The sequence below is a fragment of the Gracilinanus agilis genome, chromosome 1 (genome assembly GCF_016433145.1).
Source record: "Gracilinanus agilis isolate LMUSP501 chromosome 1, AgileGrace, whole genome shotgun sequence".
Taxonomy (NCBI): domain Eukaryota; kingdom Metazoa; phylum Chordata; class Mammalia; order Didelphimorphia; family Didelphidae; genus Gracilinanus; species Gracilinanus agilis.
Window position 1 is genome coordinate 441605543 of NC_058130.1, and position 16308 is coordinate 441621850.

Below are 16308 nucleotides of genomic sequence, written 5' to 3' on the forward strand. Positions count from 1 at the left end.
GAACCAACCTATGCCAAGAAGTATAACTGTCAAGGTTCCCACACTTATTTTTTAAAATGGTGCTTCTCTAACATTCTAATAAATATGTAGATACTCTTTCAATATATATCTACTGAGATTTTTTAAGTTGGTAATACATACTTTTATTTTCTAAAATATAGCAAGTAATAATAATATTAATGAAATATGGAGGTGAGTAAACGCACAAAAGGGAAGTTTGGAGGACAAGTATACCGAATGCTGTCTTTTCTACAAAGTATTCTGTGGCCTATGTTATTCTAGTGAATATGATTTCTGTTATACTGTCAATTATCCCTGCAGGGAAACAATTGATTCATGAACCATGCTTAACCTACAGCATTTGGAAATAGGCAAGAAAGATGGAGAGCTCAGCACAAACCCATCTGTTAGAATTAACATTGGATAACATGGAATTAACATTCCAGATGATTGTTTTTTGTTCATTTTAATTGCTAGAAATCTTTTGGATAGTGAGTTACTGTGATGCATTTAAATATTTGTTTTAGCAAGCAATTATGGTTAAATAGCTCACATTTATATATAGCTTTAAGATTTACAAGGTGCTTTAACAGAACTTTATTTTTTCATTGGAAACTCAGAAGTAGATTGTGAAGGAGGTGTTCATTGTCACAGCTGAAGAAATTAAGATTTAGAAAGACTAAATGGCTTGTTCATGGTCAATTTGGTAATAAATTGTTGAGACAGGATTCAAGCCCACGTCTTCCTGAATCCAAGTCCATCCCACTATCTACTAGGATTGTTGCCTCTCTCAAATAATTATTTACCCATTATATACTCTGTGCTAATAATATTGGGGAAAGGGTCCCAGAATCATAGCCTCAATCACATTTTAAAGTGGAAGGAGCTAGAACACTTCACCAGAGGCTTCCCAGGATTTAGAGACTGAATGTACTGTTAGAGATCTCCTAATTTCACTCCTTCCCTGAAGTGTGAATAGTCACTTCTCAAATAGATCTATATTCTCATCAATTTAATGTTCCCTCCAAAGACTGAGCTTGAATCCCATCTTTGCCTTTCCATCCTGGATGACTCTCATCCTATCTTCCTAAAAATCCTTCCAGAATTCTACCCATTTTTAAGGGCATCACTGGAGTATTCTGGATGTCTATTTGCCATCCCTTATTTTTGCCATATTTATCTAATTTTTATGTCACATATTTCTTTGGTGATAGCCTTAATAACTATTCTTCATCAGAATTTTTAGTTGGTTCCATGTTTAGGCTACTCATAAAGAGCACACAACTTTCTCTGACCCTTGATAATGCTCTTTATTTCTTAAGAATGAAACTTCTTGTGGAAGCATGAAACACCTTTAGTTTAAGTCCAAGTAGCATCACTCATCGCTGATTGAAGGTCAATCAATTAATATGGTATGTTTCAAATGATGTCACTGGAGATAAGATTTAGGAATGTAACTTCTGCATACAGTGATACAATTTCATGGCTATCTTATCCTGTGGCCAGATGGGCAGACTGAGAGTAAAGTTGTGCTACCTCACATTCAATGGCTATTGCAGTGGTAGTGACTTGTGGAAAAGATCTCTCTTATGGAGGCCATTTATTACATCATAGCACAATCTTCCATATGTGAATACATTGTAAAGAATATTGCCAAAAGAAAACAAACGCGGGAGGAGTTACCTAGACATCCTAAGGAATTTACTGGGAGTTTAAGACTCCCCAGAGATTTTTCTCTCTGGAGTCTAAGGACCTGAAACTCTGAGAAAGCTTTTTTTTCTAATTCTTCACAGGTAAGCAAAGACAATTTGATGTGTAAATTCTCAGGCATACAACTCACCTCTAAAGGAAAATGCTAGGCAAAAAACGGATTTTGCTTTTTTATCTGTTAGTTTATCTCAAATAAAGTAACATAAAAGCTACTTTAAAATGATGCCCCTCTGAAAGTATTAGTGATTCATTTATCATGAACTTAATAATTATTTACTATGTGCCAGGCAATAAGTAAAATGCTGAAAATAAAAAAAAGAAGTCAAAAACACAGTTCCTATCCCCAAGGAGCTTATATTCCAAATGAGACAACACGCAAATAACCTCGTACTTACAAAAAATATGCAGAGTTAATAGAAGGTAATCTCAGATGTTTTAAAAAATCTTCCCTTTGGAATAGCTAGTTGGCTCAGTGGATAGACAACCAGGCCTAGAGATGGAAGGTCCTGAGTTCAAATATGACCTCAGACACTTCTTACCTCTGTGACTCTGGGCAAGCCACTTAACCCCAATTACCCTTACCCCATTCCAGCCTTGGAGCATATACTTAATATTGATTCTAAGAGAGAGGGTAAGGTTTTTTTAGTCTTGCTTTCTTTGTCATTTTTAAAAATATTTTATTTTCTAAGTATGTAATTCATAAAGAAAGTACATGCTTATGATGGGCTGCAGGGTAAACTTCGTGACTTTCCTTCAATTAAGAATCAGTGAGGGGGCAGCTGGGTAGCTCAGTGGAGTGAGAGCCAGGCCTAGAGACAGGAGGTCCTGGGTTCAAACCCGACCTCAGCCACTTCCCAGCTGTGTGACCCTGGGCAAGTCACTTGATCCCCATTGCCCACCCTTACCAATCTTCCACCTATGAGACAATACACCGAAGTACAAGGGTTTAAAAAAAAAGAATCAGTGAAAGCATTCTATAACAAAATAAATCTAGCAGAGTTATATAAAAATACCTATATATATATATATATATATATAATATAGTTCCTTAAATAATTAGAATAGAAAGTCCTGGGGGCAGCTGGGTAGCTCAGTGGATGGAGAGCTAGGCCTAGAGACAGGAGGTCCTAGGTTCAAATCCGGCCTGAGACACTTCCCAGCTGTGTGACTCTGGGCAAGTCACTTGACCCCCATTGCCTACCCTTACCACTCTTCCACCTATAAGTCAATACAAGAAGTTAAGGGTTTAAAATTAAAAAAAAAATTTAAAAAAAAGAATAGAAAGTCCTTCCAAAAGAACAAAAATATATAATAAAATTTTACATGAAGTAATTGTTAAAATCCAATTTTTATACCATGATCAAATTTGTAAAAAAACCAATATATATTTATATTTTCCTTTGTGCTTCCAACAAAGATATTAGTTTAAATAAACTAATTCTACTTCAACTGAAACAAGCAAATCACAGTTGTAAGAAGTGAAATCATTTTCCCATATTGACATTTGATAAATTACTTTTCAGAAGTTTGTATCAGGAATTAAAAACATCCAAAAAAGAGGATTAATCAAAAAGGATTAAAAATAAGACAACTGCTATTACCGTAAAACTAAGGTATGAAATTATTTTAAGGAATATTGAAGTGGCAACTTTTCCCTCATATATATATTTAAAAAAACAGAGTAAATATTCAGCGCACCAGGATCCCTCAGACTTTAGAACCTCAAAATTTATCTTTAATTTTTTCTTTAAATCAGTCTATTGCATATCTTGAATGTAATGTCTTATACTTCAGGGTCTTGAATATAAACACTCTCATATACAACTCATCCTATAATCACACTAAAAATTAATTACCTTTTATTTTTATTTGAAGCATTTATTAAGTACAGCATAGAACACTGCTTGATACCCAACTCTTTAGAAGCTAACCTGCAATGGAAGGGATAACATTATTTTCTTCCAAATCCCCTGGATTCAAGACTTTAGAATCATCCTTGATTCTTCTACTGTTGATACAAGATACTCTGGGGATGTCTACTCCTAATATTATATAGTCTATGAGCCCCTCTTGATCTGTTTACCTCTAGCCATAGAACACAAAAAGCAAAGACATTTATTAAGATACAATTTGAGAACAAGTGTTATAAGACATTTCTCTTATAATAATAGAGCATACTCTTGTGTTTGGCTACCTCATGATGCTACCAAATATGATGGAATAAAATCAATAATAAGAAAGTATAAATATATCTTTATACTTTAAGGTCTTAATATGTTTTTGTTTCTTAACTTCCCTCTTTATAATTTAGTGTAACCTGAGGATCAAGCCACTCTCTTGGTTGCTATTGAATGTTTAATATTACATTCCCTTTGTTATTTATTCAAAATAAATATTATCATAAATAATAGAACAATTATTAACTCCTGATACTTCAGTTTCTCAGCTATGAATATTGACTCATATTGGACAGATTCTTGGACAGAATTACATTCTGTCAAGTGAGTTTAAGGAAAATCTCTTAATCAGTTGTCCCATGATTGCCGCTCCTTGACCACACTCTAATGCTTCTCAACATCCCAGTTGGCCTCATCCACTGACTGCTCTCCATCTTTTAATTTCCACAAAAAGGTAGTAACTAGAAGAGTGGCTTGAACCTCAGGTTACACTAAAATGTAGCATGTACAACTGAATACAATATTCCAGATGTGATCTGATAATACTGCAGAAATATGTTTTTCAGAAATTTGGTTTCTTTTTATGCAATAGTTGATGTAAAATAGTTTAAACTCATTTCATTTAAGATGAAACATTTTTCTTTTTAAAACAATAAATATCTTAATTTCTCTTAAGACTTTTTATTCTGAAATGATTATTCTAACTATAGTTCATGATGCTACTTGATGATTCAGATTCATTTTGCTTCTTTACTTTTTCTATCTACTTATAATAAATAGTCATGAGTTATAGAGAAAGTGCTTTTCTGCATTGATAGAAGTTGATTCCTCACTGGGAATTTCCTATAGCAATAAATTCACATTTCCAGTTCTGTCCAATTTTTACCTTTTTGTAGGTAATCAGAATAAGACATCAAAAACAAGATTGAGAAAGATCTTTTTTACAAAAGTTTTTTTTTTTATCCATTAGTGGCATATTACTTAAGTTTTTCTAACATGTTGAGAGCTAAGTATGTGGTGACTGATGCTTGTAGCTGAAAAATTAAAGTTTTAGGGCCTCATATATTAGGTTAATAATTGCTTTTATATTATTCATGGTATCAGCATTTATTTTGATTACACAACAGAGGCAAGGTAATATTGAACATTCAATTTAATATGGTTTCTTTAAAGTGGGTATGAATGGTGCTCAAGTAGCTATCTCAAAGCAGGCCATAAAATTAACCATTTTAACATTTGCACGCTCCTGGATATGATCTCTTTCTGTATGAAATATATGCAAACTCCACATCACAGTACATCTGCACTCCTATGTTCTATCAGTTAAATTTTCTTTGCATGAATTTTAAGTATATACTCTCATATACTCAAACCACATGCCTTTCCATAAAAATACTGGAAATGTGACATAGCTATAGTATTCACAGATGGAGACATATATTTATGGTACCTCTATCTGCATAAATCAAGAGAATATGAATAAAACATTGTTTAACTATACAACAAAACAATTTCAACTTTGGAAGGGAAGCATTACTGGTTGCTTTGCTACTATTGTTGGGGAAAAGAAGAACCTATTAACGACAACTTCTTTAATGAATATTTTTCATGGTTTTATTAAACTCTGACAATTTAATCCTTGAGATTTGCTGTCGGCTGCGGAGGTTTGAAAGCACTAGAGTAAATAATCAGAATTGCCTTGGTTTTCACTATGCTACTATAATTCTTCAGCTAAATCATGACAGGAAACTCACTGAGGGCCACAAAAGAATCCACTTTTAAAAAAGGGGAGGGAGATCTTATGAATCAATTAATGTAAACATCTAACATGTGAGACCAGGTCCTCGAATGCAACCAACCAGTATCTCCTACCATTATATCAGGCAGAAAGGTTCTTTTTCTTATTACTAGCTCAAAAGGAATGCATAGTTAGAAATTCTGAGCATAATACTAGTTTTCCTTTTAAGTTTTATTCTGAAGGACAGTAGATTCCATAGGCAAATTTTCTAAACATTCTAGACTATATATATATATATATATATAACCTAACCATTGAGCCATAGAACAAAATAAATCAATACTTTTAAAACACAAGTAAAAAGTAATAATATACACAAAAGTCAGAAACCTTTTTTATTTGTGCTATCTAATGTAAGAAAAAAATAAAAGAAGTTTTCACCCACCTGGGATCTTTCTGAATGCTATCAATGGAAGGTGACCTAGCCAAAGTCCCTTCAGGTGGAATGGCAGGCCCAGATTTGCTGTATGGTGACTCGACAGAAGGACAATACTGCAGCTGTCGGTAGGGGTCTGCGTAATTGGAGGCTGGGCCTGCAGCGTAACTGGCCCTCTGGAAGGTCGATGCTGCGTTCTGTGTGCCGTGCTGACTGCCTGTGCGCTGTAAGGGTACGGAGTCGACACCAGGGGAAGATGGGGCTACGACAGGAAAGTAGGGACAAAGTAAAAAATTGAGGACCTGTTCACAGAAATGGTTAACCAGGTCTAGGCAGAGGAAAAAATACACACATAAAAAAAGGGGTTTGAAAAAAATAAAAAAAAGAAACTGTCATATTTGAAATCAATTAGTCTAATATTATCCAGTACAATTTTAATTAATGAGGCACTAAATAATAAACGTAGCAACTGAGAGGGGGAAATTCTTCATCCCTGGGCATTAAGTATCCAACAGGTGGTGACTTAAGGGAAATGGAAAATGTTTACAAAACTAAAATATGATATAAATTGCTTTAATATCTTGTAAAGAACCATGAACAATCACCATAAAACTAGGCTATGAAAGAAACAAGTTGGGGTGTGTGTGGGGGGAGGTAGTGGAAGAGGGAAACCCTCCCCTCTTGTTGTCTCCTTTTGAGTAAGTCCAAGTGGGAAATTCACTTGCCTGTAAAAAAATGTTAAGACATAACCTATTAAGATTCTAAATTTCACACTTAAAATAGTTACAAATTAGGGTGGGGGAGTTGGTATTTTCAAGATTAATAGGATAATGGACATTTTTGAACACGGTCCATGTGGCAATTTTGTTTTGTTGGCCTATGCATATTTGGAACAAGGATTGTATTTTTCAGTTTTAAAATATTGTTATCTTGGTGGAGAAGTAGAAGGGAGTGATAGCAAATACTTGTAAGAATTAATAATATATAAAGAAATATCATACCACTAAAAGATATATATTTTTCTTAAACATGCTTTATAACTTTGGCTTTGGCACTGCAATATTCATTGTTCCTTTTTGGAAATCCCTGAGCTGATGTGAAAGATGTAGCAGGAAGTAGCTGTGCTTCCCTTTACTTGCAGACCCACCCACAGGATTCAAACCCATTTTGTTGTATCTTATATACCATATTGTACATATTGTACACTCCACAGCGAATATAATTGAATCACTGCTACAAAATTTTTGTAAAAGTTCTATTTCTTTCCCCCCCACACAGACTTGTTCCAAATTACCCTATTAATACAGTCCATAGGACTGATGAAGGGAGGGTAATCATTCAAACAAGATCTTACATAAATAAAATGATGAATTGACTATTTTGTTTTTTAACTCTTCTATTTAATGTTTTAGCATTTCCCCTTATAGTTTTAGATATTTTCCCTATAAACTACATTGCTTCTTACATATCTACTTTAATTAAGGGTATTCTATGAAAAAATATTAACTAAAATTAAATTAGTAAACAGGGTCTCTGAATATTTTTAAAATGAGGTCAGAATGGCATAGTAATGTTACTTTTTCTCCATTTATAAGAAGAAAGTGGCCACTTTCATCTAAACCATGTCTGATAAGTCTATTCACTGCCAAAGTACATCACGGTTCTTAGTATCATTAAGATAGACAACACATTTACTTTCTGGCTTCCTAGGTAGCCAAATTAAAGTCAGTGTCAAGACGAGATCAATTATAGTCAGGTAGTTATATTACAGTGTCGTTAAAACCCCGTTATAAATCATGCCTGACTTCCATGAAATGCTAAGTAGTGTCACCTGCTAAAGATGATTGGCCAAAGCTTGTTGTTCTCTCCTTTGATTATTAGGAACATGCATCAAATTAAAACACAAATGAAACTATGTTACAATGACAAAACTATGGTGTGATATTTAGGGAGGTTCAGTCCAGACGATATAAAGGTGAAAAGGAAAGAACAAAACAGATTCACATCCTGAGGATGAGTCTGCAAGTAGAAAGAAGTATAACTACTTCCTGCCACATCTTTTGCATCAGCTCAGGAATTTCCAAAAAGGAAAAATAAATATTGCAGTGCCAAAGCAAAAGCTATAAAACATGTTTAAGAAGAAAAGCTGTCTTTCTTACCGTCCTTGGGGGTACCATTTAATTAAGTAAGCAAGAGTTATTTTACATTTTATATCTCGAAGTAATTTGTTTGGACCAATAAAAGTTTGTTGGTATGTTCTGTTATTTATTACTACATGACTTTATTTAGAGACTTATTTTACCCCCATAATACTATTTTCTGACATATCATATAGTTAGTGCATTTGTAAATTGTACTAGTAATGAGTATTATAATTTTTAGAGAATGTAAATAATAATGAGAGTTTACAATAACAGGAGAGTCTAAATTTAATTTGTTAGGACTAAAAAAAAAAGGCAGCTAGACAACAGCTCAATTTTTAAGAAAACCAAGATAAGCTAGCCAGCAAACCAAAGGCAAAATAGGGACATATTGCATACTTATATTATTGTTTATTCAGTCATGCTAAATTTTTAGGGGAAAAGCTTTATCAGCATTCAAGGGATTATTATTATTACAATTTTTCTTTATAAAAATGATGCTTCATAAAAATATATAGAATATCTTATGATTGGCAAAATATTTTCCTCACAACAACCCTGTGAGGTAGGTAGTATAATTATAATTATCCTTATTTTACAAATGAGAAAAATGAGGCCCTGAAAAGTTATATGACTTGCCTATGACAATTCTGCTAGTTAAGTATTTAATCAGGATATGAACACATTTTTCCATATTCCGAGTTTGGTGCTATATCTGCTACATGCCATGCCACTTTTATAATGAAAGGGTTCCTTTTAATAGGAACATATGATTACATGTTATTATAATATTGGATTTAGAATTATATTATATTATTGGATTAATGAATTGTGGAATAAATTTTAAGCTTTTTGAAGGCTAAAACTGTTTTCTTCACATTTGTAGCTTCTATAAAATGATCACAGTATCTTGCAAATAAATATGCTTTTCTAAAGAGCACACATATATATGCCACAAATGTCAATTCTATGAATGTATCTATTGTATAAATAGAGGTATACTCCTATTCCTAAGGTCATATAAGATGCAAAAATCTTCATTAAGGGCTATGATTCTATTTGGTTGGGTTCTTTTTTTATATTTCTGGTCCAGACCGATGTAATTTCACAAGTAGATAAATTCTTGGTCTGGAAACTTGCCCCATTAATTCTGATCAGCAACTTGTCTATAACTAAGTCTTAAAGACAGGTCTTGAGGGGGACCTTGTGTATATTATCCATCTCATATGTGCCTGGGCATAAGACTTTGAGGCAGACTTTCTGAACTCCTAGCTGTCTCTCATTTGATTAGCTGCCATGGCTGAAATATGTTCAACTAAAACTTGAGATTCCACTGTAATTGTTTATTCATGTAAATCTAGAAGTGTGTAAATTGCTCAAAACAGAAAGGCAAGGAAGCTTAGTCTTAAAAAACAAAAGGTGTACATATTTGCATTTAGGCTGAGAAATATCAGAGAAGATAATACATACACGATTTGCTAGGTCCTTTGAGATATTCTGAAATTCTGATCTTTCTTGCAGTGCTAAACTGCATTTGTGATATTGGCAAGGATCCCTCTGTGTTTCTTAATGCTGCTATATTTGTTAGCTAACCATCTGCTAGAAAATCAAAACAACTTATAAACTGTCATATGTGTTATCTCAGATTATCTTTGACTTATTTCATATAGAGCTTGTCCATACATAGCTGTTTGCATCTTATCTCCTCCATTACATGGTGAGCTTTTTGAGAGCAGGGACTTGTTCATTTGTTTGTTTGGCCTTTCTTTGTATCATCATGACTTAGCACAGCACTTGGCACTCTGATGCTTGATAAATGATGTTCGATTTGTCTTGTTCTTAGTATGGCACAAATTCCTGGTTAAAAAAGCGGAGGGAAAGGATAACTTCTCTGAACTAAATACTTGCAAATACGGAGGAACTGGACATGTAGAATTCTAAGTCGAAAGGATGAACAAAACAATTAAAAATAGGCAAATCACATGGTTTTCAACATTTGTGGAATTAAATGGCAATATCTTGGAGAAGCAGATGTAAGCGAAGGAATGTTATGAACTAATATAAAAATATAGGGCAAACCCATTTCTATACAGAAAGAAAGCAAGTAGTAGGAAAAACTTCATTTACTGAACAAAATACATAAAGAACTGGAACACCAGTGAACATAGATACACAGACACACACACACATGCATACACACACAGAGCAGAAGCTAGATTGAATTACCAGGGAGAGCTACAGAACAATATTAATGACTTTTAAGGGGGTTATACCAGAAAGTTAAAGCAGAGAATGGGGATCCAATTATCTAAGGAAGGATCGAAAAAGAAATAATAGAATAACACTCCTTAAAAATATGAAGGGGTTAAAAAGGCAATAGTTTCTAATTTATTAAATGGTGAAGGGCAAGTTATAAAACCAGCATCACAGGAAGGACTTACTTTTGACTTTATTTTAAAAAAACAAGTATGAGCAAGAAGAAATGTAAAAGTTGAATCAGGAAAAAAATTCAGTATTCAAGATGTAGTCTAAGTTCAAAGCCCTGATTGTCAATGTCATTTAAGTATATAACATTTTCCAGAACTTCTGGAGAATTTGGAGGATTGATGGAGGAAAGATACACTACTTAAGGGCCTCAGGCCACACACACACACACACACACACACACACACACACACAATGTGTGTGTGTGTGTGTATTTATTTATTCCAAAAATAAATGAATGACTCTAGTTGAAAAATCTAGTCTCATCACATTTCAGAACTGGACAATAGATAGAACAAATTATATACTCATCAATAATTTTGATTCTATAAACCACTATATTTAGAAAATATGCCAAGATTATACAATTAGTAAGTGGTCATACAACTTCCTTTCAGGTTATATCAATGAATCAGGATTATTGTAGGGGGGGTATGATGAGTAGTATGCTGAAGGGATTATTTCAGAACCCATTTTTTTTTTAACTGAGAGGCAACATGGGATATAGAGGACCATCCCTGGAGTCAGAAAGGTCTCTGTTTAAGACCTGCCTCTGATACATACTATCTGCAACCATGGGCAATATATCTAATGTCCCAGTACCTCAGGCAAATCTAAAGGACAAGAGCTTGAAGACAATTGATATTTCAGTGAAAGGGATTTCCCATAACAATAGAATACTTCCTGATCAAAAATAATAATGACAAATATAAATGCTATCAATGTCAGAAGGAAGCATTTATGGATGTTACCTACAAATAAGGTCAGGGATTAAAGAGAAAGCTGGAGGGAGAATAGTAGATTCCTTTTTCAGACAAGAATTCAAAATGGCTTTTTAATATTCATAGTGTAGTTAAAATAATGAATTACACAAATATCGGTTAATGCACACAGAAAGCCAGAAAGATAAAAAATAAAAGATGATTATATGCAAATAAAGAAGACAATAATGTTGAGATCACAAGACATCTCAAACTGAATAAAATATATAGAACTAGGGAGTTTTAGAAAAACATAAAAAGAAATGAGGAATATTAGAAACAAACGGTAGCTTTCCCATTGTCACTTGGTTTGGACTGTTTATGCTATGAAAATATGCTTCATTGCTGAGGACTGTTACTTTTTTTTTCTTTTACAAGAACCTTTTTGTTTAATTTTCACTCTTCAATACATTTGGTCCTATTTGAATTCTATGTATTCTTACCCAAATTTCTCTTGTCTTTTTAAAATTGTTCCTTAAATATTCATCATATATACATACCTACATTTTAGATGGATGGTCTTTATTCACCACTATAAATATCTGCCTTCTCTTTTTCTTTTCTTCAAATATACCTTTCCTTTTATATTTGATAAATCTTTGTTAACTCTCTTTCTTTCTAGATATTAAAACAGCAAGCTCTTCACTAGGAAAACAACTGCTGCCTTTTTTTCAACAGCCCTCTATAAAATATATTTTTACCTTCTTTACAACTATAAATCAAAAGGAAATTAGGGAAAGGTGGTGTTACATTCTTTAAATTATGGTTCATAACTATATTAGAAAGAGAGAATATACTTTAAAAATGTGGAAAGTCCTACTCAATAATGGTAGGTTATTGATTGAATATTAGACTAGCTATGAGCAACAGGGAAATTTATAGAAATTTAGCTATTAGAATACTTTCAAGTAATGCTAAGGAATTAAATACATTTTATTATTTTAGGAATTTGGTCACTTAACTCAAAAAATAATGCTAAGGAAATAGATTATAGGGGCAGAAAGATTTTTAAATGACATCAAGTCTATTTTACGTATCGTAAGTATATCAATAAAAATGATACATTATATATAGCTAGGTAGCAGGACAGAATATGTGATTTCATTGAAATAGAAAAGTCCCAAGGAGGAATTTCTCTTGAACAATAAAGGTTAGAACCTTCTCTGAAACTTAGAGTCTGAGAGATTTGCCAGAACAATGATAGTGGTTTTGATGGTGCTCAGGTCCAAGGCTTCTTAAGTCCATGAATAGCTTTTTTTCCCACCATGCCAGGCCTCTGAGGTTCCTTCCAGCCCTAAATCTATATAACTGATGATTTATAAATAGTTGGATATATGCACATAATTCATTGTGGCATACTAGATAGAGAACTGTCTTTGATGCAGGAAGATGTGCTCCTGTCTTAGCCTGTTGGCTAAGAGGTTCTAGGTAACTCTGTAAGGCTTTAAGCTACAAAGAAAGTACATAGCCATATTGTTGGAAGGGATGGTCCAAACACCACTGACATCACGGATGCAAGGCCTGTTTGCATTTTACATACATTTGAACATATTTCATTCATTTATTATTGTAATGTACATATGTATATGTGTCTATATGTGTTTACATTCTTTCTGGAATCAAGAAAAATAAGATGGCTTAGGATTCAAAAGGCATATCAAGGTTGTTCCATTGTCTATTAGGTAACATATTTGGGCTCTGTTACTTTTAGATGATCCAAAAATGGTTATTGGGATTTAAGGAAAATGTAAATGGCATCTTTATATAAATTAATATGAAAACTTAGTAATAAGAATATGAATTTATTTTCCATCCACATATTTACTTTAAACAAATCTTATAACTGTTCTTTGCTCTTTATCATCTTAATATTCAAATTTCTGAAAAAAGTAGATGATCTTGGCTTATCTCCATTTTTATCTAAATGGCTAATTACATGATTAAAAAGAAAGCCAATCAAAAGGCACTTCTGGAAAGATGGATCTTATCTCACTATTTTACTGAAAACATTATTTCAAGTTTGTTTATAATTTTCAAAATTTAAAGTCAAGAAGAGACATGAAAAGGGGACTTCCAACTTTCCAGGCTTAAGCAACATTTACACTTCTTCCCTTCCCTATTATATTAAAATATATGGAATGATATAGCAAGGATCATGCATAAGGTGGGCCTTTAAATAAGGATATCAGGAGGAACCATAACATATTTTCACCATTTGATTATCTTCATTACTACAACTATTATGTAAATAAGCCTTCTTGACAATGAAAGTTGAAGTGACAAAGATCTTCAAAAACTCATCACACATTTTTCATGGTCTAGGCCTGGTCTTCAAAAAAGCATAAAAAATTGTGGAAAAATAGAGAACAGTAAGAATTTTCATTTCATAAGGGATTAAAAATTCAGCCTCTTGATGAGGTCTACATGATATAAAGATTATTAAATAAAGAGAGTAAACTGTGACTATGTTTTTTTACATGGAATTTCAGTTCAGAAAAAATGACTAGTGATGCCATCAACTATTTGGTCATATAATTAGTTAAGTTTTGTGGAAATATACCACCATCATATAATTGTTCATTATGAAAACAGTAATGGAAGCTATTCAAAAAGCAATTACTTGTGTGTGTGTGTGTGTGTGTGTGTGTGTGTGTGTATATATATACACACACACATAAACTGTTCATTATGGAAACAGAGATGAGATAAGTTCATGGAAACATAAAAATTACAACCAAGGAATGCAAAGTATAATATGAATTTCTCTAGTATACATCTATAATTTAGTGGAGTATTCTGATACAGTAGGGAAAAATAATGTGCTGACTTTCATGAGAGCTGAATTTTAATTTCAGTTTTTCCTTGAAATAGCTCTTGGGCAAGTCACTTATATTCTATTTCTTCAACTTTCTCCTTTTCATTTATATATTTCTCATGTTTTATATTTATATATCCTTTGATTCAACCAGAAAAATACGCATTCAAATCCTCTTTTTAAAAGTAGGGGACTAGATAAATTAGGGTATATGTTATCACAGAAGGAGAATTTCCATAAGGACTAAAGAACTAGACCAGTGTATATATAAGAGAATAAAATAAGAATTCTAAATTTCCCAAACTAGAATGAAATCTTGAAACCCAGAAGAAAACAAATGAATGGAACCATTCAAATGTCATAGAAAGATATAAAGGCAGGGGCAGCTAAGTGGCTCAGTGGATTGAGAGTCAGGCCTAGAGACAGAGGTTTGGGGTTGAAATTTGATTTCTGACACTTCCTAGCTATTTGATTGTGGAGAAGTCACTTAACTCTCATTGCCTAGCCATTACTGCTCTTCTGTCTTGGAACCAAGACACAGTATTGATTCTAAGATGGAAGGTAAGGGTTTAAAAAAAAGAAAGAAAGGTGCAAAGTCAAGTGGGAGGGTCTAAGGTCCTAAAATGGAAATCTAAGGATATTTCTTAGCTCTCTATAATAGAAAAGCAGATAAAAAGGCATTTAAAAATTCATATTAAAATTTAGATTTTTTTCCCTAATTGGCACCTCCAACAATCATTTTAAGGTGGTTTCTTATGGTTTGCTGTGTCTAAATACTAGACAATCTGTGAAGTCTTAATTATTTAGAAATTAATATAAAAAGCTGCATGATTTAGTGCAAAGATCACTGGCTCTGGAGTTAGACTAGTTTTAAATCCTAGCTCTGCTACCTATCATTATCCATTTGACCTTGGGCAAACAGTAAACCTTTCTAGCCTTTAGTTTCTTCTAAAAAAATGAGATGTTAGCCTATGGATATATTCAATCGTATCTAACTGCAAAACATAAAAAATGATATATGCTTATGCTAAAAATCATGCCTTCTTCACAGTGATCTTTTTGGGTATGTAATACATGTATTATTTTCATTTTGTCAATGAGGAAACTTAAAATAAGAGTTTAATGATTTGCCTAAGGTCAGATTGACTCATAGGAAGAAAAGAGAGAAAAGGAAAGACATTAGAAAGTTAAATTTCATAGTGTTTTCACTTTTCTCATTTGATTCCAATAAAACCTTTATGATACTGGTAAGAAAGATAAAACTACAGATTACCAAAAAAAAAGAAATCTTGAAATTCAGAGAGGATAAATGCCTTGCCCAAGAGAAAGAATATAGGCCTACTGATTCTTGGTCCAGAGCACTGTCCTTTGTGCCACAGGGCCTTTCTTAAATGTGTGAATTTGTTCAATTATTAAAAGTCAGGCAGTGTGTGCATCAGGTAGAGTCTGGTAGTTTAAAAGCAAAGCTTTAAAAGGAAACAAAAATGTTCTGCTGTTTGTATTTTTTCTAAGTTTTTGTAGTATTTGTGACAAATCAAATAGGTAATGCAATAAGTCCTACTGACTGAGCATTAATTTTTGTCATGTGGCAAAAAATGTGCATCTGAGGGTGAAGATTTGCTTATGTTGTCCTGGTTATATTCCTGTGCATCTTTCTTTGGTTATTTCCACAATTATTCCCAATTTATTCCTTGTAATACTAAATTAATCTATTGATCTCTGTCTACCCTAACCAGCTAACTGCTGTTCATTATTTCATTTGAGAAAATATAGAGACAGAAGTATGGATTGGCTCTGGGATTTCATTTCTATGGGGAACTCTCAGGTGAGAGAATTTCCTCTATCCCTGAGTACATCCTTTGCAGCTTATAGTTTCAAAAAGGCTCTTAGTACACTGAGAGATCAAATGCTCAGGGTGGCACATTCTGGAAGTGACAGAACAAGGACTTGGTAGCAATGTTTCCTAGCTGTGGGGTCAGGCTTCTATCTAATAAATGACAATTGCCAAAAACAGCAAATATCTTATCTGCTGTATCCAAGGGACAT

General features: G+C 33.2%; 1 protein-coding gene across 1 annotated transcript in view; it reads right to left on the reverse strand.

The window, feature by feature from the left end:
• CTNND2 (catenin delta 2) overlaps nucleotides 1-16308 on the reverse strand; it is a 974829-nt gene that overhangs the window by 455271 nt on the left and 503250 nt on the right. Inside the window, exon 8 of the mRNA XM_044665508.1 lies at nucleotides 6071-6323. Within this exon, the coding sequence (XP_044521443.1) occupies nucleotides 6071-6323 (253 nt within the window). The remainder of the gene's footprint in view (nucleotides 1-6070; nucleotides 6324-16308) is intronic.